Genomic DNA, 22,710 nt, shown 5'->3' with positions numbered 1-22,710 from the left:
CCCCCGGCACTTCCGGAGGTGCTGCTGGGCCGCGGAAAGCACGAGGGCCCGCCCCCCCCCCATCCCCGCCCCCCCCCCCCCATCCCCGCCCCCCCCCCCCATCCCCGCCCCCGCCCCCCCCATCCCCGCCCGCCCCCCCCCCCATCCCCGCCCGCCCCCCCCCCCATCCCCATCCCCCCCCGCCCGCCCCCCCCCCATCCCCGCCCGCCCCCCCCCATCCCCGCCCGCCCCCCCCATCCCCGCCTCTTCCCAGAGTGGGGCGGGGGACTTGGGGGGGGGGGGGGGAGAGAGAGAGGGCCCCTGGACTTGGGGGGGGGGGGGGGGAGAGAGGGCCCCTGGACTTGGGGGGGGGGGAGAGAGGGCCCCTGGACTTGGGGGGGGGGGGGGGAGAGAGAGAGGGCCCTGGACTTGGGGGGGGGGGGGGGGGGGGGGAGAGGGCCCCTGGACTTGGGGGGGGGGGGGGGAGAGGCCCCTGGACTTGGGGGGGGGGGGGGGGGGGAGAGGGCCCTGGACTTGGGGGGGGGGGGAGAGGGCCCCTGGACTTGGGGGGGGGGGAGAGGGCCCTGGACTTGGGGGGGGGGGGAGAGAGAGAGGGCCCCTGGACTTGGGGGGGGGGGGGGGGAGAGAGAGAGGGCCCCTGGACTTGGGGGGGGGGGGAGAGAGGGCCCCTGGACTTGGGGGGGGGGGGGGGGGAAGAGAGGGCCCCTGGACTTGGGGGGGGGGGGGGGGGGGAAGAGAGGGCCCCTGGACTTGGGGGGGGGGGGGAGAGAGAGAGGGCCCCTGGACTTGGGGGGGGGGGTGGGGGAGAGAGAGCCCCTGGACTTGGGGGGAGGGGGGAGAGGGCCCCTGGACTTGGGGGGGGGGGGAGAGAGGGCCCTGGACTTGGGGGGGGGGGGGGAGAGAGGGCCCCTGGACTTGGGGGGGAGGGAGAGAGAGAGGGCCCCTGGACTTGGGGGGGGGGGGGAGAGAGAGAGGGCCCCTGGACTTGGGGGGGGGGGGGGAGAGAGAGAGGGCCCCTGGACTTGGGGGGGGGGGGTGGGGGGCGAGAGAGAGCCCCTGGACTTGGGGGGGAGGGGGGAGAGGGCCCCTGGACTTGGGGGGGGGGGAGAGAGAGGGCCCCTGGACTTGGGGGGGGGGGAGAGAGAGGGCCCTGGACTTGGGGGGGGGGGGGGAGAGAGGGCCCCTGGACTTGGGGGGGGGGGGGAGAGAGAGGGCCCCTGGACTTGGGGGGGGGGGGGGGAGAGAGGGCCCCTGGACTTGGGGGGGGGGGGGGGGGCCCTGGACTTGGGGGGGGGGGGGGGGAAGAGAGGGGCCCTGGACTTGGGGGGGGGGGGGGGGGGGAGAGGGCCCCTGGACTTGGGGGGGGGGGCGGGAGAGAGGGCCCCTGGACTTGGGGGGGGGGGGGGGAGGGAGGAGAGAGAGGGCCCCTGGACTTGGGGAGGGGGGGGGAGAGAGAGAGGGCCCCTGGACTTGGGGGGGGGGGGGGGAGAGAGGGCCCCTGGACTTGGGGGGGGGGGGGGGAGGAGAGGGCCCCTGGACTTGGGGGGGGGGGGGGGGGAGAGAGAGGGCCCCTGGACTTGGGGGGGGGGAGAGAGAGGGCCCCTGGACTTGGGGGGGGGGGGGGGAGAGAGAGGGCCCCTGGACTTGGGGGGGGGGGGGGGGAGGAGAGAGGGCCCCTGGACTTGGGGGGGGGGGGAGGGGAGAGAGGGCCCTGGACTTGGGGGGGGGGAGGGGAGAGAGGGCCCCTGGACTTTGGGGGGGGGAGAGGGCCCCTGGACTTGGGGGGGGGGGGAGAGAGTGCCCCTGGACTTGGGGGGGGGGGGGGGAGAGAGAGAGCCCCTGGACTTGGGGGGGGGGAGAGAGAGCCCCTGGACTTGGGGGGGGGCGGGGAGAGAGAGCCCCTGGACTTGGGGGGGGGGGGGAGAGAGCCCCTGGACTTTGGGGGGGGTGGGAGAGAGCCCCTGGACTTTGGGGGGGTGGGAGAGAGCCCCTGGACTTGTGGGGGGGGGGGAGAGAGAGCCCCTGGACTTGTGGGGGGGGGGTGGAGAGAGAGCCCCTGGACTTGGGGTGGGGGGGGTGGAGAGAGAGCCCCTGAACTTGGGGGGGGGGGGGGGGGAGAGAGAGAGCCCCTGGACTTGGGGGGGGGGGGGTGGGAGAGAGAGAGAGCCACTGGACTTGGGGGGGGGGGGGGGGGGAGAGCCCCTGGACTTGGGGGGGGGGTGGGGGGAGAGCCCCTGGACTTGGGGGGGGGGGGGAGAGAGAGAGAGAGCGCCCCTGGACTGGGGGGGGGGAAGAGCCCCTGGACTGGGGGGGGAAGAGCCCCTGGACTGGGGCGGGGGGGGAGAGCCCCTGGACTTGGGTGGTGGGGGGGGGGAGCCCCTGGACTTGGGTGTGGGGGGGGTGGGGAAGAGAGCCCCTGGACTTGGCGGGGGGGTGGGGGGTGAGAGCCCCTGGACTTGGGGGGGGGGCGGGGGGGGGGGGGAAGAGAGCCCCTGGACTTGGGGGGGGGGGGGGAGAGAGAGAGAGAGCCCCTGGACTTGGGTGGGGGGGGGAGAGAGCCCCTGACTTGGGGGTGGGGGGGGGGGAGAGAGCCCCTGGACTTGGGGGGGGGGGGGGGGGAAGAGCCCCTGGACTTGGGCGGGGGGGGGGGGGAGAGCCCCTGGACTTGGGGGGGCCGGGGTGGGGAAAGAGAGTTGTGTGGGGGGGGGGAAGAGAGTCCTGGGTGGGGTGGGCGGCCGGGGGGGGGGGGGTGGGGAGTCCTGGACTGGGGGGGGGGGGGGGGGGGGAGAGAGCCCGAGACCTTGGGAGGAGGGGGAGAGAGGCCGGGGGGAGTTGAGTCCTGGCGGAGTGGTGGTGGGGGGGCGGCGGGGCCGGAGTGTGTTGGGGGTGGGGGTCCTGGGCCGGGGGGGGTGGGGCCGGAGTGTGGGGGGGGGCAGGCCGGAGTGTGTGTGGGGGGGGGTCGGAGTGCCTGGGCCGGAGTGTGTGGGGGGGGCCTGGGCCGGTGTGTGTGTGGGGGGGGTGGCGGAGTGTGGGGGGGGGCCTGGGCCGGGGGGGGGAAATAGAGTCCTGGGGTGGGGGGGGGGGGGGAAGAGAGTCCTGGGGTGGGGGGGGGGGGAGAGAGAGCCCTGGGCTGTGGGGGGGGGACAGAGCCCCCGGGCTGGGGGGGGGCGGTGGGGGAGGGGGAGAGCCCGAGACCGGTGGGGGGGGGGGGAGGAGAGTCCTGGGGTTGGGGGTGGGGGAAGAGCGAGTGAGAGTGTCCGGGGTGGGGGTGGGGGGGGAGAGAGAGTCCTGGGCCGGAGTGGGGGTGGGCAGGCCCTGGGCTGGGCGGGGGGGGGGGGGGGGGGAGAATGTCCTGGGGTGGGGTGCTGGGGGGGGGGGGGGAGAGAGAGTCGTGGGCCTGAGTGAAAGGGGGGGGGGGCTGAGAGAGCCCTGGGCCGGGGTGGGGGGGGGGGCGAGAGTCCTGGGCCGGAGGGGGGGTGGAGTCCTGGGCCGGAGTGTGGGGGGGGGGGGGGGGGGGGGAGAGTCCTTGGTGGGGTGGGGGTGGGGGTGGAGAAGGTCCTAGGCTGGAGTGGGGGGGGGAAAGAGAGTCCTGTGCCGGAGGAGGGGGGGAGTCCTGGGCCGGAGTGGGGTGGAGGGGGGGGGGAAGAGAGCCGTGGGCCGGAGGGGGGGGGGGGAGAGAGTCTGGGCCGGAGTGGGTGGGGGGTGTGAGAGCCCTGGGGCGGGGGGGGGAAAGAGTCCTGAGCCGGAGTGGGGGGTGGGGGGGGAAGAGAGAGCCCTGGGCCGGAGTAGTGGTGGGGGGGGGGGGGGTGAGAGTCCTGGGTGCGGGGTGGGGGGGGAGAGAGTCCTGGGCGGGGGGGGGGGGGAGAGAGCCCCTGGGCGGGGGGGGGGGGGGAGAGAGAGAGTCCTGGGTGGGGGGGGGGGGGAGAGAGTCCCTGGGCGGGGGGGGGGGGGGGGGGAAGAGAGCCCCTGGTCGGGGGGTGGTGGAAAGAGAGAGCCCTGGGTTGGGGTGGGGGGCGGAAGAGAGTCCTGGGCCGGAGTTGGGGGGGGGGGGGGGTGATCCCCGGGACCGGAGTGGTGGGGGGGGGGGGGGGAGAGAGAGCCCTGGGCCGGAGTCGGGTGGGGGGGGCGCCCTGGGCGGTGGGGGGAGGAGAGAAGCGAGTGGGGGGGTCGGGGGTGAGAGCCCTGGGCCGGGGAGAAGGGAGAGCCCAGGGACCCGAGTGGGGGGGGCAGGGGGGGGGGAGAGAGACAGGGGAGAGCCCTGGGCCGGAGTGGGGGGCGGGGACAGCCCGGACCCCAGTGGGGGTGGGGGGGGGGAAGACAGGGTAGAGCCCTGGGCCAGAGGGGGGGAGCCCCGAGAACGGAGTGGGGGGGGGGGGGAGAGCCCTGGGGTGGGGGGGGGGGGGAAAGAGTCCTGGGCCAGAGTGGAGAGGGGGTGGGGAAGAGTCCTGGGCCGGAGTGGGGGGGGAGAGAGCCCTGGGTCGGAGTGGGGGGGGGAAGAGTCCTGGGCCGGAAGGGGGGGGGGGAAGAGCCCTGGGCCGGAGGGGGGGTGGGGGGAAGAGCCTGGGCCGGAGGGGGGGGGGGTGAGAGTCCTCGGGGGGGGGGGGGTGGGGTGGGTGAGAGTCCTGGGCCGGGGGGGAGAGAATACTGGGCTTTGGGGGTGGGGGGGGAGGGAGAGCCCCTGGGCGGGGGTGGGTGGGGGGAGAGCCCCCCTGGTCGGGGGGGGGGGGGAGAGAGAGAGTCCTGGGGGGAGGGGGAGAGTCGTGGGCCGGAGTGAAAGGGAGGGGTGGGAAGAGAGAGCCCTGGGTTGGGGTGGGGGGGCGGAAGAGAGTCCTGGGCCGGAGTTGGGGTGGGGGGGTGGGGTGAGGGAGTCCTGGGCCGGAGTGGGGGGGGGGGGGGGAAGAGTCGTGGGGTGTGGGGGGGGGGGGGGGGGGAGAGCCCCTGGCTGGGGGGAGGGGGGGAAGAGTGAAGAGAGTCGTGGGGTGGGTGTGGTGTGGGGGGGGAAGAGAGTCCTGGGGTGGAGTGAAGGGGGGCAGGGGAAGAGAGAGCCCTGGGCCGGAGTGGTGGTGGGTGGAGGGAGAGCCCGGGGTGGGGGGGGGGGGGGAAGCCAGGTGCCGGAGTGGGGGGGGGGGGCGAGGGAGAGCCCCGGGACCGGAGTGGGGGGGTGGGAGGGAGATACCGGGGCTGGGGTGGGGGGGGGGGGAGAGTCCGGGGCCGGAGTTGGGGGGTGGGGGGGGGAGAGCGCCCTGGGCCGGAGTGCGGGTGGGGGAGCCCTGGGCTGGAGTGGGGGAGTGCCGGCGGGGGGGGGGGGAGAGAGCCCCGGGACCGGGGGGGGGGGGGGAGAGCCCTGGGGGGGGGAAGAGTCCTGGGCCGGAGTGGGGGGGGGGGAAGAGTCCTGGGCCGGAGTTGGGGGGGGGGAAGAGCGTCCTGGGCCGGAGTGGGGGGGGGGGGGAGAGCCCTGGGTCAGAGTGGGGGGGGGTGGGGAGAGAGCCCTGGGCCGGAGGGGGGGGGGGGGGAGAGCCCTGGGCCGGAGTGGGGGGGGGGAAGAGCGTCCTGGGCCGGAGTGGGGGGGGGGGTGAGAGCCCTGGGTCAGAGTGGGGGGGGTGGGGAGAGAGCCCTGGGCCGGAGGGGGGGGGGGGGGAGAGCCCCGAGGCTGGAGTGGGGGGTGGGGTGGAGAGCCCTGGGCTGGAGTGGCAAGGGGGGGGTGGCCGAGAGAGCCCTGGGCCGGAGTGGGGGTGGGGGGAGGGAGAGCCCGGGGCCGGAGCGGGGGAGGGGGAGCGCCCTGGGGGGGGGGGGAGCCCTGGGCCGGGGTGGGGGGAAGCCCTGGGCCGGGGGTGGGGGGGAAGAGTCCTGGCAGGAGTGGGGGGGGGGGGGAGACAGGGTAGAGCCCTGGGCCGGAGTGGGGGGCGGGGACAGCCCCGGGACCCCAGTGGGGGGAAGACAGGGTAGAGCCCTGGGCCGGAGGGGGGAGCCCCGAGATCGGAGTGGGGTGGGGGGGGGGGAGAGAGACCCTGGGGTGGGGGGGGGGGGGGAAAGAGTCCTGGGCCGGAGTGGGGTGGGGGAGCCCTGGGGCGGAGTGGGGGGGGGGGGAAGAGCCCTGGGCCGGAGGGGTGGGGGGGGTGGGAGCCCTGGGACGGAGTGGGGTGGGGGGGTGGGAGCCCTGGGCCAGAGTGGGGGTGGGGGAGCCCTGGGGCGGAGTGGGGGGGGGCGGGAGAGCCCTGGGACCGGAATGTGGGGGTGGGGGGGGAGAGAGCCCTGGGCTGTAGTGGGGGGGGGGGGTGAGAAGAGAGAGCCCTGGGCTGGATTTGGGGTGGGGGGGGGCGGAGAGAGTCCTTGGGGGGGGGGGGGGGGCGGGGGAGGAGAGTCCTGGGACGGGGGGGGGTGGAAGAGTCCTGGGCCGGAGGGGGGGTGGGGGAGGGGGAAAGAGTCCTGGGGCCGGAGAGGGGGGGGGGGGGGAAAGAGTCCTGGGCCGGAGGGTGGGGGGGGGGGGGGGGGGGGGGGGAGAGCCCTGGCCCGGAGGGGGGGGGGGGAAGAGAGCCCTGGGCCGGAGTGGGGGGGTTGCGCCCTGGGCCGGGGGGAGGGGAGAGCCTGGGCCGGGGGGGGGGGGGGGGGGAGAGAGCCCTGGGCCGGGGGGGGGCGGGGGGGAGAGAGCCCTGGGCCGGAGTGGGGGGGGGGGGGAGAGCCCTGGGCTGGAGTGGGGGGGGGGAGAGAGCCCTGGGCCAGAGTGGGGGGGGGGGTGGGGGTGAGCCCTGGGGCGGAGGGGGGGGGGTGCCCCGGGGCGGAGTGGGGGGGGCGTGAGAGCCCTGGGCCGGAGAGGGGAGAGCCCCGGGACCGGAGTGTGGGGGGAGGGGGGGGGAAGAGAGCCCTGGGCTGTAGTGGGGTGGGGGGGGGGGGGTGAGAGTCCTGGGCCGGAGTGGAAGGGGGGAGGGGAGCCCTGGGCCAGAGTCGGGGGGGGGGGGGGGGAGAGCCCCGAGGCTGGAGTGGGGGGGGGTGGGGAAGAGCCCGAGACCGGAGTGTGGGGGTGGAGGAGGGAGGGGCCGGAGTGGGGTGGGGGGGGGGAGAGAGAGCCCTGGGCCGGAGCGGGGGAGGGGGAGCGCCCTGGGCCGGAGTAGGGGGGGCGTGAGAGCCCTGGGGCGGAGTAGGGGGGGGCGTGAGAGCCCTGGGACGGAGTGGGGGGGGGGCGTGAGAGCCTGGGCCGGAGTGGGGGAGAGGGGAGAGCCCCGGGACCGGAGTTGGGGGGGAGGGGGGGAAAGAGAGACCTGGGCCGGAGTGGGGGGGGGGGGGAAGAGCACTGGGCCTGAGTAAGGGGGTGAGCCCTGGGCCGGAGTGGGGGGGGCGGGTGGTGGGGGAGAGAGCCCGGGGCCGGAGTGGGGGAAGATGTGAGAGCCCCGGGACCGGAGTGGGGGATGGGAGGGAGAGCCCGGGGCTGGAGTGGGGTGGGGGGCAAGAGAGCCCTGGGCCGGAGTGCGGGGGGGGGGGGTGAGCCCTGGGCCGGAGAGGGGGGGTGAGCCCTGGGCCGGGGGGGGGGAGAGAGCCCTGGGCCGGGGTGGGGGGGTGCCTGGGGGGGGGGGTGAGAGAGAGCCCTGGGCCGGAGCGGGGAGGGGGGAAACGCCCTGGGCCGGAGTAGGGGGGGGGCGTGAGAGCCCTGGGGCGGAGTAGGGGGGGGCGTGAGAGCCCTGGGGCGGAGTGGGGGGGGGGGCGTGAGAGCCCTGGGCCGGAGTGGGGGGGGGGGGAGAGCCTGGGTCAGAGTGGGGGGGGTGGGGAGAGAGCCCTGGGCCGAGGGGGGGGGGGGGGGGAGAGCCCTGGGCTGGAGTGGGGGGGGGAAAGAGCGTCCTGGGCGGAGTGGGGGGGGGGGGGGGGGAGAGCCCTGGGTCAGAGTGGGGGGGTGGGGAGAGAGCCCTGGGCCGGAGGGGGGAGGGGGGGGGGGGGGAGCCCCGAGGCTGGAGTGGGGGGGTGGGGGTGGAGAGCCCTGGGCTGGAGTGGCAAGGGGGGGGTGGCCGAGAGAGCCCTGGGCCGGAGTGGGGGTGGGGGGAGGGAGAGCCCGGGGCCGGAGCGGGGGAGGGGGAGCGCCCTGTGGGGGGGGGGGGGGGGTGAGCCCTGGGCCGGGGGTGGGGGGAAGCCCTGGGCCGGGGGTGGGGGGGAAGAGTCCTGGGCCGGAGTGGGGGGGGGGGGGAGACAGGGTAGAGCCCTGGCCGGAGTGGGGGCGGGGACAGCCCCGGGACCCCAGTGGGGGGAAGACAGGGTAGAGCCCTGGGCCGGAGGGGGGGAGCCCCGAGATCGGAGTGGGGTGGGGGGGGGGGAGACCCTGGGGTGGGGGGGGGGGGGAAAGAGTCCTGGGCCGGAGTGGGGGTGGGGGAGCCCTGGGGCGGAGTGGGGGGGGGGAAGAGCCCTGGGCCGGAGTGGGGTGGGGGGGGTGGGAGCCCTGGGACGGAGTGGGGTGGGGGGGTGGGAGCCCTGGGCCGGAGTGGGGGTGGGGGAGCCCTGGGGCGGAGTGGGGGGGGGCAGGAGAGCCCTGGGACCGGAATGTGGGGGTGGGGGGGAGAGAGCCCTGGGATGTAGTGGGGGGGGGGGTGAGAAGAGAGAGCCCTGGGCTGGATTTGGGGTGGGGGGGGGCGGAGAGAGTCCTTGGGGGGGGGGGCGGGGGAGGAGAGTCCTGGGACGGGGGGGGGGTGGAAGAGTCCTGGGCCGGAGGGGGGGTGGGGGGGGGGGGGGACAGAGTCCTGGGCCGGAGTGGGGGGGGGGAAGAGTCCTGGGCCGGAGGGTGGGGGGGGGGGGGGGGGGGGGGAGAGCCCTGGCCCGGAGGGGGGGGGGGAAGAGAGCCCTGGGCCGGAGTGGGGGGGGGGAGCGCCCTGGGCCGGGGGGAGGGGAGAGCCTGGGCCGGGGGGGGGGGGGGAAGAGAGCCCTGGGCCGGGGGGGGGGGGGGGGAGAGAGCCCTGGGCCGGAGTGGGGGGGGGGGGGAGAGCCCTGGGCCGGAGTGGGGGGGGGGGAGAGAGCCCTGGGCCGGAGTGGGGGGGGGGGTGGGGGTGAGCCCTGGGGGGGGGGGGTGCCCTGGGGCGGAGTGGGGGGGGCGTGAGAGCCCTGGGCCGGAGAGGGGGAGAGGGGAGAGCCCCGGGACCGGAGTGTGGGGGGAGGGGGGGGAAGAGAGCCCTGGGCTGTAGTGGGGTGGGGGGGGGGGGGTGAGAGTCCTGGGCCGGAGTGGAGGGGGGAGGTGAGCCCTGGGCCAGAGTCGGGGGGGGGGGGGGGAGAGCCCCGAGGCTGGAGTGGGGGGGGTGGGGAAGAGCCCCGAGACCGGAGTGTGGGGGGAGGGGGGGGAAGAGAGCCCTGGGCTGTAGTGGGGTGGGGGGGGGGGTGAGAGTCCTGGGCCGGAGTGGAGGGGGGAGGGGAGCCCTGGGCCAGAGTCGGGGGGGGGGGGGAGAGCCCCGAGGCTGGAGTGGGGGGGGGTGGGGAAGAGCCCCGAGACCGGAGTGGGGGGGTGGAGGGAGGGAGGGGCCGGGGTGGGGGGGGGGGAGAGAGAGCCCTGGGCCGGAGTGGGGGAGGGGGAGCGCCCTGGGCCGGAGTAGGGGGGGGCGTGAGAGCCCTGGGGCGGAGTAGGGGGGGGCGTGAGAGCCCTGGGACGGAGTGGGGGGGGGGCGTGAGAGCCCTGGGCCGGAGTGGGGGAGAGGGGAGAGCCCCGGGACCGGAGTTGGGGGGGAGGGGGGGGAAAGAGAGACCTGGGCCGGAGTGGGGGGGGGGGGGAAGAGCACTGGGCCTGAGTAAGGGGGTGAGCCCTGGGCCGGAGTGGGGGGGGCGGGTGGTGGGGAGAGAGCCCGGGGCCGGAGTGGGGGAAGATGTGAGAGCCCCGGGACCGGAGTGGGGGATGGGAGGGAGAGCCCGGGGCTGGAGTGGGGTGGGGGGCAAGAGAGCCCTGGGCCGGAGTGCGGGGGGGCGGGGTGAGCCCTGGGCCGGAGAGGGGGGGTGAGCCCTGGGCCGGGGGGGGGGGAGAGAGCCCTGGGCCGGGGTGGGGGGGTGCCTGGGGGGGGGGGGGGTGAGAGAGAGCCCTGGGCCGGAGCGGGGGAGGGGGAACGCCCTGGGCCGGAGTAGGGGGGGGCGTGAGAGCCCTGGGGCGGAGTAGGGGGGGCGTGAGAGCCCTGGGGCGGAGTGGGGGGGGGGTGTGAGAGCCCTGGGCCGGAGTGCGGGGGGGGGGGGTGAGCCCTGGGCCGGGGGGGGGGGAGAGAGCCCTGGGCCGGAGTGGGGGGGTGCCTGGGGGGGGGGGGGGGAGAGAGCCCGGGACCGGAGTGGGGGGGGGGGAGGGGAGAGCCCCGGGACCGGAGTGGGGGTCGGAGGGAGAGCCCGGGGCTGGAGTGGGGTGGTGGGGGAAGAGAGCCCGGGGCCGGAGTGGGGGGGCGGGAGAGCCCTGGGCCGGAGTGGGGGCGGGGGGGGGGGGAAAGAGAGCCCTGGGCTGGAGTGGGGGGGGGGGTGTGAGTGCCCTGGGCCGGCGTGGGGGGGGGGGGGAAGAGCACTGGGCCTGAGTGGGGGGGGGAGTGAGCCCTGGGCCGGAGTGGCGGGGGTGGAGGGGAGAGCCCGGGTCCGGAGTGGGGGGGGGAAGAGAGCCCCGGGGCCGGAGTGGGAGGGAGATCCCGGGGCTGTGGTGGCGTGCGGGGGGGGGAGAGCACTGGGCCGGACTGTGGGGGGGGGGGAGCACTGGGCCGGCTGTGGGGGGGAGGGGGGGGGGGGGAGAGCCCTGGGCCGGAGTGGGGGGGGGGTGGAGGGGAGAGCCCGGGTCTGGAGTGGGGGGTGGGGGAGAGCCCAGGGGGGTTGGGTGGAGTGCCCTGGGGCCGGAGTGGGGGGTGTGGTGCCCTGGGGCGGGGGGGGGGCCGGATTGGGGGGGAAGCCCTGGGGCCAGAGTGCGGGGGGACTGGGAAGCCCCGGGGCCGGAATGGGTGGGGTGGGGGGCCACGTGGGGCGGAGCCCCGGAGCTGGGGGGGGGGGCCGTGGCCAGAGTGCGGGGGAGGTGGGGCCCGGGGCCGGAGTGGGGGGGGGAGCCACGGGGCCGGAGTGGGGGGGTGAGCCACGGGGCCAGAGTGGGGGGGGGGGGTGCCCGGCGCCGGAGTGGGGGGGGGCAGAGAGAGAGCCCGGCTGAGGGGACACAGCTGATGTGATGCTGGACTTGAAGCTCAGACGGTCAGCTCGGCTTCTGGCAGATTCTTGGGTCCTGACTTCAGCAGCCTGCGCCCAGAGGCCGGGTGACGGTGACTGGAGTCAGTGTGAATCGTGCAGGACTCCGTTTGCCCGAGTTATACCCGGCCCAAGGGAAGATGGTTGTGGTGGTTGGAGATCAATCATCAGTGCATGGGTTCCTCACGGTAGTTTCCTGGGTCTTACCATCTTCAGCTGCTTCATCAATGGCCTTCCATTATAATGTCAGAAGTGGGAATGTTCGCTGATGACTGCACGATATTCAGCTCTATTCGAGACTCCTCAGATACTGAAGTAGACCATGTGATTGGACAATATCCACGTTCGGGCTGACCAGTGGCAAATTACATTCGTGCCAAGTAACGACCACCTCCAACAAGAGAGGATCTACTTCACAAAAAGGACTGTCCCGGCAGGCCCATTGTGTCAGCATGCTCCTGCCCCACCAAACTTATTTCCTCTTATCCTGACTCCACCCTCACTCACTGCTCTGGTCCATTCCCTCCCCACCTACATCCCGGATTCCTCTGATGCCCTGCGTCAATATGACAGCTTCCAGTTCGCAATCCATCAGACATAGGAGCAGAATTAGGCCACTCGGCCCATCGAGTCTGCTCCGCCATTCAATCATGGCTGATACTTTTCTCATCTCCAGCCTTCTCCCCATAACCCCTGATCCCCTTCCGAAACTGCCTCCTATTTACCATGGATGTGCAATCTCTTTACACCACCATCTCACACCAGGGTGGCCTGAGAGCTCTTCGCTTATTCCTCGAAAGGAGGCCTGGACAATTCCCATCCACCACCACTCTCCTCCGCCTGGCTGAACTCGTTCTATCTCGCAACAACTTCTCCTTTAACTCATCCCACTTTCTCCAAATCAAAGCTGTAGCAATGGGCACCGCATGGGTCCTAGCTACACTTGCCTTTTTATGGGGTATGTGCAACTTCCCTTGTTCTAGGTCTACCCGGGTCACCTCCCACAACACCTCGATGACTATTTTGGTGCTGCTTCATGCTCTCGTCCGGACCTGGAAAAATTAATTAACTTCGCTTCCAGTTTCCACCCCTCCATCACTTTCACCTGGTCCATCTCAGTCCCTTCCCTTCCTTGAACTTTCTGTCTCCATTTCTGGCAATAAACTATCTACTAATATCCATTACAAGCCCACTCACTCCCACAGCAATCTGGACTACGGCTCTTCGCACCCTACACCCTGTTAGGACTCCATCCCTTTCTCTTTGCTCCTTCGCCTCCGTTGTATTTATTCCGATGATGCCACGTGGTGCTTCGAAAATGTGTTCCTCCTTCCTCAACTGTGATTTCCCACCTACAGTTGTTGACAGGGCCTTCAACAGTGTGCAGTCCATCTCCTGCGCCATTGCCCTCGCTCCCTCCCAGAACAAGGATAGAGTCCCCCTCGTTCTCACATTTCACCCCTCCAGCCTCCTAACGCAAAGCATAATCCTCTACAATTTTTGCCAACACCAGCGTGATGCCACCACCAAACACATCTTCCCATCACTCCCTCTGTCAGCATTCCTCCGAGAAGGTTCCCTCTGGGATAATCTAGTCCACTCCTCCACCATATCCAGTACCTCTCCCATCACCCATGGCACCTTCCCATGCAATCGCAGAAGGTGTAACACCTGCCCCTTTACCTCTTCCACGCTTAACATCCCAGGTCCAAAACTCTCATTCCAGGTTAAGCAGCGTCTCAACATCAAATTTAACAACTTCAGATGATTAGCTCTACCATACCTAAACTCCTTTTTTTTAATTCCATTTCATTTTAACTGTCTTTTACCTTTTATTTCTCTCTTGTCTTTCTTTACATATTTTTCCCCCACTCTTTCCCCCCCCTATCATCTCCCCATTGCTTCTCCCTTTCTCTCATTTTACCTCCGCCCCACATCTACATTTGTCACAGCTGACCCTCTGATTTTAGTTTCTCTGCTGTTTGGCCTTTCACATCTTTTATTCTCTCTGGGGGCTGCCATTAGCACGCTTTTCCCTTGGTTTCTGTGGCTATGACTCATCTTTCATTCCCTCCCCGCACAGTATTAATATCTCCCACTTTCTATGTGTTTTAGGGTAATCTGAACTTGAAGCGTTAGCTCTTTTCTCTCCCCTTCAGATGCTGCCCGACCTGCTGAGATTTTCCAGCATTTTCTCTTTTGGTTTCAGATTCCCGCATCTGCAGTAATTTGCTTTTATTTAAGAGAGAACCTTATGTTCAATGGTATCACCATTGCTAAATTCCCCACTATAAACACCCTGGGGGTTACCATTGACTAGAAACTGAACGGAACTAGCCATATTAACACTGACTACAAGAGCAGGTCAAAGACTGGACATTTTGAGGGGGGCCCAAAGCTTGCCCACCATCTATCCAGAAGGCACAAGTCAGGAGTGTGATGGAATACTCTCCACTTGCCTGGATGAGTGCAGATCCAGCAACACTCAAGAAGCTCAACACCATCCAGGACAAAGCAGCCCCGCTTGATTGTTAACCCTTCCGCAAACAATCAATCCCTCCATCACAGACACATTGTGGCAGCCGTGTGTACCATCTGCAAAATGCACTGGATTGGATTGGATTTGTTTATTGTCACGTGTACTGAGGTACAGTGAAAAGTACAGATCATTAAGTACATGGGAAGAAAAGGGAATAAAAGAACATACATAATAGGGCAACACAAGGTATACAACGTAACTACATAAGCACCGGCATCAGCTGAAGCAGACAGGGTGTAGTGTTAATGTAGGATGGAGGCCAGTCCGTAAGAGGGTCATTTAGAAGTCTGGTAACAGCGGTTAAGAAGCTGTTTTTGAGTCTGTTCGTGCCGGCTGGGAGGGGTCCTTGATTATGCTGCCTGCTTTCCCCAGGCAGCGGGAGGTGTAAATGGAGTCAATGGATGGGAGGCAGGTTCGTGTGATGGACTGGGCGGTGTTCACGACTCTGGTTTCTTGCGGTCCTGGGCCGAGCAGTTGCTATACCAGGCTGTGATGCAGCCAGATAGGATGCTTTCTATGGTGCACCTGTAAAAGTTGGTAAGGGTTAATGTGGACATGCCGAATTTCCTTAGTTTCCTGAGGAAGTATAAGCGCTGTTGTGCTTTCTTAGTGGTAGCCAAGGACAGATTTTTGGAGATGTGCACAGCTAGGAATTTGAAGCTGCTAACCATCTCCATCTTGGCCCTATTGATGCAGGCAGGGGTGTGTTACAGTACTTTGCTTCCTGAAGTCAATGACCAGCTCTTTAGTTTTGCTGGCATTGAGGGAGAGATTGTTGAGGGAGAGACTGCAGCAACTCACCAAGTTTTCCTCAAGCAGCACATTTCAAACCCATGACCGCTGCCATCTCGAAGGACAAGAACAGCAGATACATGGGAACACTGCCACCTGGAGGTTCATTTTCAAGTCACTCACCACCCTGACTTGGAAAGGGATCGCTGTTCCTTCATTCACTAGGTCAAAATCGTAGAATCTCCTCCCTAATAGAACAGTGGGCGTACCCACACATCCGGAACTGCAAGCAGTTCAAGAAGGCAGCTCATCACCTTCTCAACGGCAACTAGGGAAGGGCAATAAATGCTGGCCTAGTTAGTGTCGCCCATATCTTGTTTTAACAAAAAAAGAGACGAAGTGTGAAGAGGTGGGCACAATGGGAGTGTCATGAAATAGATTATGCACTTTTAAAGGAGGTTCAGAAACAGGAATTTGGGGTATGTGCACAAATTATTGAAGGTGGCAGGGCGGATGAGAAAGTGGTTAATAAGGCATAATGGTTCCAGGCTTTATGAATAGACGTGATAAACCTGCATTCAGCCACAACTGGATTATTGTCTGCAGTATTACGATTCCAGACCAGACCCCAACAGTGGCTAAGATACTGGACAGAAACCCCAACATATTATTTTAATTTTGTGTGACTGAGGAAAGGTTATTTTACTCCAGTGATTTCATTAAAAAAATAGGGATATGGTAGATTAACATTTACAAAAAACTTTTTCTTTTAATTTTTCCAATTAAGGGGCAATTTAGCATGGCAAATCCACCTTCCCTGCACCTCTTTGGGTTGTGGGATGAGACCCATGCAGATACGGGAGAATGTGCAAACCCCACACAGACAGTGAACTGGGGCCCAGATCAAACTCGGGTCCTTGACGCTGTGAGACAGCGGTGCTAGCCACTGTGCCACCACATAAACTTTTATTACTAACGCAGTATTAAAGTATCTTTAACATATGAGAAAATAACGTAAAATAGTGCAAAACGATTTAGGGGCAGAATTGGCCATTTGGCCCATCAAGTCTGCTCTGCCATTCAATCATGGCTGATCTCATGTGGCCTTAACGTCCTGCCTGTTCTCCATAACCCTTCAACACATTACCATTAACTCCTAAAATTTATTCACTGTTCAAGCATCCACCGCACTCTGGAATTCCACAAATTCATAACCCTTTGGGAGAAATAGTTTCTCCTCAACTCCGTTTTAAATTTGCTAACTCTTATCCGAAGACTGTGACCTCTCGTTCCAGAATGCTCTGCTCCACGTCTACTTTATCCATACCATTTATCATCTTGTATACCTCAATTTGATCTCCCCTCATTCTTCCAAACTCCAGAGAATATTTGCCTAAACTGTTCAATCTCTGCATACGACAAACCCCTCATCTCTGGAATCGACCTAATGAATCTCCTCTGAACTGTGTCCAATGCCACTACATACTGTTAACTAATTGACTAATTCCGGCTCATTGCTCATTATTGAATTGGAGATCATAAAATCGGAGAATTTACAGTGCAGAAGGAGGCCATTCGGCCCATCGAGTCTGCGCCGGCTCTTTGAAAGAGCACCCTACCCAAGCGACACCTCCACCCTGTCCCCTTAACCCAGTAACCCCACCCAGCACTAAGGGCAATTTTGGACACAGGGCAATTTAGCATGGCCAATCCACCTAACCTGCACATCGATGGACTGTCGGAGGAAACCAGAGAACCTGGAGGAAAACCCACGCACATACGGGGAGAACGTGCAGACTCCGCACAGACAGTGACCCAAGCCAGAATCGAACCTGGGACCCTGGAGCTGTGAAGCATTGTGCTAACCACAATGCTACCGTGCTGCCCTTTGGATGGATTGTTTTCTTGTTGGTCATAATTACAAAAAACTGCCTTGACTGCATTCAAAGAACTAGCAGTAACTTGAGCTGTTTGCTACCAACCTATGTGAAAATGAAAGTCTTTCTTATTATTTTGCAATACTTTAGTGCTGTCTGCAAGTCTATAAATATCTTCAACCAAAGGTTTGCATCCTTTTACCCAACGTCATAAAACCTGCTTTACTGATGCTTTCTGTTCCTTTTAAACTATACAGTGAGCACCAAAGTTGTGCTTATCTCTCTTAATGATAGAATTATCAATTTCCTCAAACTTTCTTATCACTAGCAAAAAGCTTTTGTCTTTTAAAACTAGTCTTCAAAGATGCTATTAAGGTTGGGCACACTTTTGTCATCCTTGGGTGATGAATGGTGCTTCAACCTCTCTTCCTATAAAGATTAGTAAGAAGTCTTACAACACCAGATTAAACTCCAACAGGTTTGTTTCGAATCACCAGCTTTCGGAGCGCTGCTCCTTCCTCAGGTGAATGAAGAGGTGGGTTCCAGAAACATATATATAGACAAAGTCAAAGATGCAATACGATACTTTGAATGGAAGTCTTTGCAGGTAATTATGTCTACAGCAACTGGAGTGAGGGATAATCACAGGTTAAAGAGGTGTGATTTGTTTCAAGCCAGGACAGTTGGTAGGATTTCGCAAGCCCAGGCCAGATGGTGGGGGGTGAATGTAATGCGACATGAATCCCAGGTCCCGGGTTGAGGCCACACTCGTGTGCGGACCTTGGCTGTAAGTTTCTGCTCGGCGATTCTGCGTTGTCACACGTCCTGAAGGCCGCCTTGGAGAACGCTTACCCGGAGATCAGAGGCTGAATGCCCTTGATTGTTGAAGTGTTCCCCGACTGGAAGGGAACATTCCTGCCTGGCGATTGTTGCGCGATGTTCACACCTCTTTAACTCTTCATTCACCTGAGGAAGGAGCAGCTAGTGTTTGAAACAAACCTGTTGGACTTTAACCTGGTGTTGTAAGACTTCTTACAGTGCTAATGTGAGCCTAATTATGATAATAAAGATTATTATTATTTCCCCCCTTATCATAACAATTACACACCGCTTTAACGATTAACATGGATTACAAAGGACAACTTAATCTGCAATGGTCACATTTAACATAAAAAATGTCTTTTAAGCGCACAAGCTGACTGGTCAAATACACTCTCCGCTCTGAACCCAAGTTCGTGTCTGTGGATGTTGCCTCAGAAACCCCCCAGATGATGATCACATGAGAATTTCCAAAACTCCCCTCCCAAAACAAGCATTAAAATCTTCTCTCACAATAATGGTTCTCCTTAGTGGTTTGCAATCCAAACTCTAGACCAGATTTTCCAAATAACACTTTTAAACAAAGCTTCCACTCCACTTGAAACAGTGAATCTAGCCCAGGATTTTACACCAACCTCTTTAGGATGTGTTTTGTTTTAAACTCTGAGACCCAGCAACCTATTTCCATAGTTATTTCAATTCAAGTTCCACAGGCTGTAGTAAAATCTCACAAATCTGAAAGTCACTTCAAAACATCTTTCTAGCATCCCAGCCTTCTTCTCAGCTCAGTCTGTCTTTATTGAACATTTCCCTGTTCTAGTACCTTTAACCTCAGACTTCTTGGAAACTTCTCTTAATTTCTCTAGTTTTGTTAGCTAGCTGCTATTCAGATCTCTGCACTTGTTTTCTTCTGCATTACTCCATGGTATGGCCTTTCATCTAGCAAAACTGAGAGATATGTTTCCCCTCTAGCCTTCCAAACCAACTGCTTCTAGCAGAGCTGTGAGAGTTGCCGTCTGTCTCACTACCTATCTCCAACTACAATTAAATTAACTATGGTTGAGGCCATACTCGTGTGTGGAACTTGGCTGTAAGTTTCTGCTCGGTGATTCTGCGTTGTCGTGTGTCCTGAAGACCACCTTGGAGAACGTTTACCTGAAGATCAGAGGCTGAATGCCCTTGACTGCTGAAGTGTTCCCCAACTGGAAGGGAGCATTCCTGCCTGGCAATTGCCACACGATGTCCGTACATCCGTTATCACAGCGTCTGCATGGTCTCGCCAAAGTACCTCGCTTCGGGACATCCTTTCTTGCAGCATATGAGGTAGACAACGTTGGCCGAGTCGCACGAGTATGTGCCACGTACCTGGTGGGTATGTACCACGTACCTTGTTGAAACATAAACAATCCTGAGGGGGCTAAACAAGGTGGATACCGAGAGAATATTTCCTCTTTTGGAGGAATATAAAATGAGGGGTTACAGTTCAGGAATAAGAGGGCCTCCCGTTTAAGACCGGTGAGATTTCTGTGGAATTCTCTTCCCTGAACAGCATTGTAGGGTGGTTTGTTGGATTTATTCAAGGCTGAAATAGATAGATTTTTGAACGACAAGGGAATCAAGGGTTTGTTGGGGACGGGGCGTTGGCAGCAAGGGGTTCGACAGGAAAGTGCAGATGAGTCCTCAGACAGATCAGCCTCGATCATTTGGAACGATGGAGCAGTCTTGAAGGGCCAATGGCCAACTGCTGATTCCAAATCCTGTGTTCCTAATTCATTGTCTTTTACAATCCATACAACATTTCTCACTTTTCCAGACCTTGTATTCTAGGAGGTTTGTCCACTTAAAATGTGAGTAAAGCTTTGTATTTATAAACAGAGTAGCCATGATCATGGAGAAGTAGTAATTTATATTTGATGGTAATGCTGCTTGAAAATTTCAACATCTTAAAATATTCTGATCTTCAGTGGTAATATTGATTCTGAGTCAGATAATCTATATAATTTGCATAAAATAAACATTTGAATTGGAGTCTTCCAGTTTTACAGCACAGAAATAAGCCCTTCAGCCTATTGAGCCTGCACCGGCCATTGAGTATCTATCTTTGTTTGAAGGTTAGCCAGTTGGTGAAGGATAATAGCCAATCTTTATTCTGCGTGAAATTTATTTTCAGAGTTAAACATTACAAGCATACACCTGCAACTCAATAACACCATGTTTTAATAAATGTGCTCACTGGAAAGCCACTACCTGTACATAAACACAAGTAATATACAATCATCAACAAATAATAATCTTTATTGTCACAAGTTGGGTTACATTAACACTGCAATGAAGTTACTGTGAAAACCCCCTAGTTACCACATTCTGGCGCTTGTTTGGGTGCACAGAGGGAGAATTCAGAATGTCCAAATTACCCAACAGCACGTCTTTCGGGACTTGTGGGAGGAAACCGGAGCACCCGGAGGAAACCCACGCAGACACGGGGAGAACGTGTAGACTCCACACACAGTGACCCAGGCCTGGAATCGAACCTGGGACCCTGCCGCTGTGAAGAAACAGTGCTAACCACTGTGCTGCCATTAATAGTTAACAACAAAGGTGCATGCTAATCTATGTAGTTCAGTCTCTAATCATCTTTTGTTTCTTTTTTTCTAGGCACTGATGCTGTCTACCACCAGGATCACTGGTGTGCCCACATCTATGCTACCTCAATGTTAGTCATGTACTGTGACACAATTTGTCTCAATGGAAATGCTGCAACTTGGCACAAAAATCATTTGGAGTACAACATTTGATACAGGCTCTTTCAAAGTGGAATATTCTGCTGTCATAGTCAATGAGGATTGTTTTTCAACTTTCAACAGTAGCATAAATCAGTGCTCATACTTATTTTAAAAGAAATAAGTTTTCATCAGAGCTTTGATCAAACTGGGTGAAACTTCTCATTGATGGAATGCAATCATGTCCAATAAGGAAGAGAAGCAGATCAATACTGAATATGCTGTATCTTTATTGGAGCAGCTTAAATGTTTCTATGACCAGCAGTTGTTGACTGACATAGTTTTAATCGCAGAGAGCACTGAATTCCCGTGCCATAAGATGGTTCTTGCTACATGTAGCTCCTATTTCAGGTAATTTGCAGTCTTTGTGTTTTCTTACCAGCTCTTTTCTAAAATTAAAGAAATTAACTAATGAGTTTTATCTGCTTTCAAGATAATTTTGAAATCTGAGAGTTGTATTTTTAAATATCTATTCAGATCCCACTTTGTTCAGTTTTCTGATATTTGATTTCTGAACACCTAAAACCTTTATATACTCATGGAGAAAAATCCTATATTAGTTTAAATTGCTGTGAACTGTCATTAGTTTTAAACAACCTGAATAGAAAGGCTGCTTGATTTTACGTTTTGAAACTAAATTTGTATTGGACCTTCATTATCACAAATCTTAGATTGCAGAAACCAGAATTGACATGGTGATAGATCCATGTGAGCTTGAAGCATCACAAGCAGAATAGTGGCATCATGATCGGCATCAGAGCATCATGATCAGCACAGGCTTGGAGGGCCTTTTCTTTGTTCTTTGTTATTTTGAAAAGAATGAATATGGAACTACTTGCATGTCTATGATATTCAAAATTGAAGGAGCTTCACTCATTGAACCCTTGCAGTCAGTGCAATTAAAGCTATCACTAATTTAAGTTGCTTTTGGAAACAATGGACAATTTGATCTGCCTTCTATCCCGTCTTCCCAACATTCTCAGGAATATGAGATGAAAATGCTGTTCTCTGAGTGTATTGTAATTTCTAGCACATACATTGCTTCCCTTTGATTCTTTATAAGGCAGCATTCTGGAAGTTTGAAAATAACTTCTCTTTTTGTGCAACACTGTAGCACAAGTGGCTAGCAGGTTAAGTGGATTGGCAATGCTAAATTGTCCTTCGTGTCCAAAAAGGTTAGGAGGGGTTATTGGGTTAAGGGGATAGGGTGGAAGTGAGGGCTTAAGTGGGTCGGTGCAGACTCGATGGGCCGAATGGCCTCCTTCTGCACTGTATGTTCTATGTTTTTCCCTTCTGCAGTATAGCTGTTAGCATACCAGGAAAATACTTGCAAACATTTAAGGTTTGTATTCATGGACCATCACCATAGATCCAATACAAATTTAGTTTGAAAATTAGACTTCACTATATTAATCCCAGATATTTAGAACAACTTTGGCAAAGATTCTTTGATGTGAACCTCTGGCAGTGAACTCATTTTTACATTTTAATTGTATTTGCATTTTCAAAAAAAAAAATTAGCGTTAATATCAGTGCTATAATTTTTGATGGAGTACAATCCATCTGAAATGAATCTTTCCTTTCAGCATACACTTAGTTTGCCAAGTATCCCTAACAGAGACGGAACCCTAATGTTCTGTGATATGGCTTTGCGATCTGACACCCTGAGATGTATATTCTGGCAACCCAACAGAAGTTAGGTTGTTGGGATTTGGAGGGTATCGATAAAGTTGAAGTTAACTTGATTGCTTTCTCAGTTTGTTGCACCAAAATGTTTCTTCTGTCTTTTCTGTGTTCCTTGCATATCTGTTAGGCAGAGGAACAAAAGGTTAATTTGACTAATCCAGCATAAACCACCAATCTACAATCCAGATGAATCACAGTTGGTTTAGCACTCAAAGGCAAGCTTAGTAAACGGTGCTTTTATGCTCTGTGCTTGAAGCAATCTTCATTTGTGGTGTTATCCTTGGCTTAATTTTAAAACTCTCAACTTTGAGTTTGATGCCTGGAGACTTATTTCAAGACTCGAGCACTTACTTCAGTGCTGCACTGTCTGTTGTTCAGGTGAGATGTCAAACTAGCCCATAGTTTGCTGTAAAAGATCCCTTAGCACCATGCAATCACCAGGGAATCAATCCAGCTTCAATGAAGGAAGGCATGCCAGACCCAGCACCAGGAATACCTAAAAATGAAGTGTCAACTGGTGAAGTGCAATACAGGACCACTTGCAAACCAAACATCATAAGCAGCAAGTAATAGACAAAGCGAAGAGATTCCATAACTAATGGATTTGATTGATTGATTTGATTTATTGTCACATGTACAGAAGTACAGTGAGAAGTATTTTTCTGCGGCCGAGGTAACGTACACAGTACGTACATAGTAGACAAAAAAATAATCAACAGAGTACATTGACAAATGGTATACGATAAAACAGTGATTGGTTACAGTGCGGAACAAGGGACCAAACAAAGCAAATACATGAACAAGAGCAGCATAGGGTGTCGGGAATAGTGTTCTTACAGGGAACAGATCAGTCCGAGGGGGAGTCGTTGAGTCTTGTAGCTGTGGGGAAGAAGCTGTTCCTATGTCTGGATGTGCGGGTCTTCAGATTTCTGTACCTGTTGCCTGATGGAAGGATCTGGAAGAAGGCAATGCCTGGGTGGGGGGGTTTCTGATAATGCTGCCTGCCTTCCTGAGGCAGCGGGACATGTATACAGAATCAGTGTGAGGGTGGCAAGCTTGTGTGATGTGTTGGGCTCAGTTCACCACACTCTGCAGTTTCTTGCGATGTTGGGCCGAGCAGTTGCCA

The 22,710-nt window shown here is 60.5% G+C and overlaps 1 protein-coding gene across 2 annotated transcripts in view; it reads left to right on the top strand.

Moving 5' to 3' along the window:
* Positions 1–22,710, top strand: part of kbtbd2 (kelch repeat and BTB (POZ) domain containing 2) — a 66,779-nt gene that overhangs the window by 500 nt on the left and 43,569 nt on the right. The window contains exons 1-2 of one of the 2 annotated variants that reach the window (XM_072466839.1): positions 15,399–18,490; positions 19,774–20,249. In XM_072466839.1, the coding sequence (XP_072322940.1) occupies positions 20,080–20,249 (170 nt within the window). In that variant the 5' untranslated portion in view covers positions 15,399–18,490; positions 19,774–20,079. Of the gene's footprint in view, positions 1–15,398; positions 18,491–19,773; positions 20,250–22,710 lie in introns of those variants that run through there. The other variant, XM_072466838.1, reaches the window with a different exon arrangement.

This window comes from Scyliorhinus torazame, chromosome 11 (assembly GCF_047496885.1).
Source record: "Scyliorhinus torazame isolate Kashiwa2021f chromosome 11, sScyTor2.1, whole genome shotgun sequence".
Taxonomy (NCBI): Eukaryota; Metazoa; Chordata; class Chondrichthyes; order Carcharhiniformes; family Scyliorhinidae; genus Scyliorhinus; species Scyliorhinus torazame.
The sequence above is the reverse complement of the archived record's forward strand: the minus strand, read 5'-3'. Positions and strand labels throughout refer to the sequence as shown.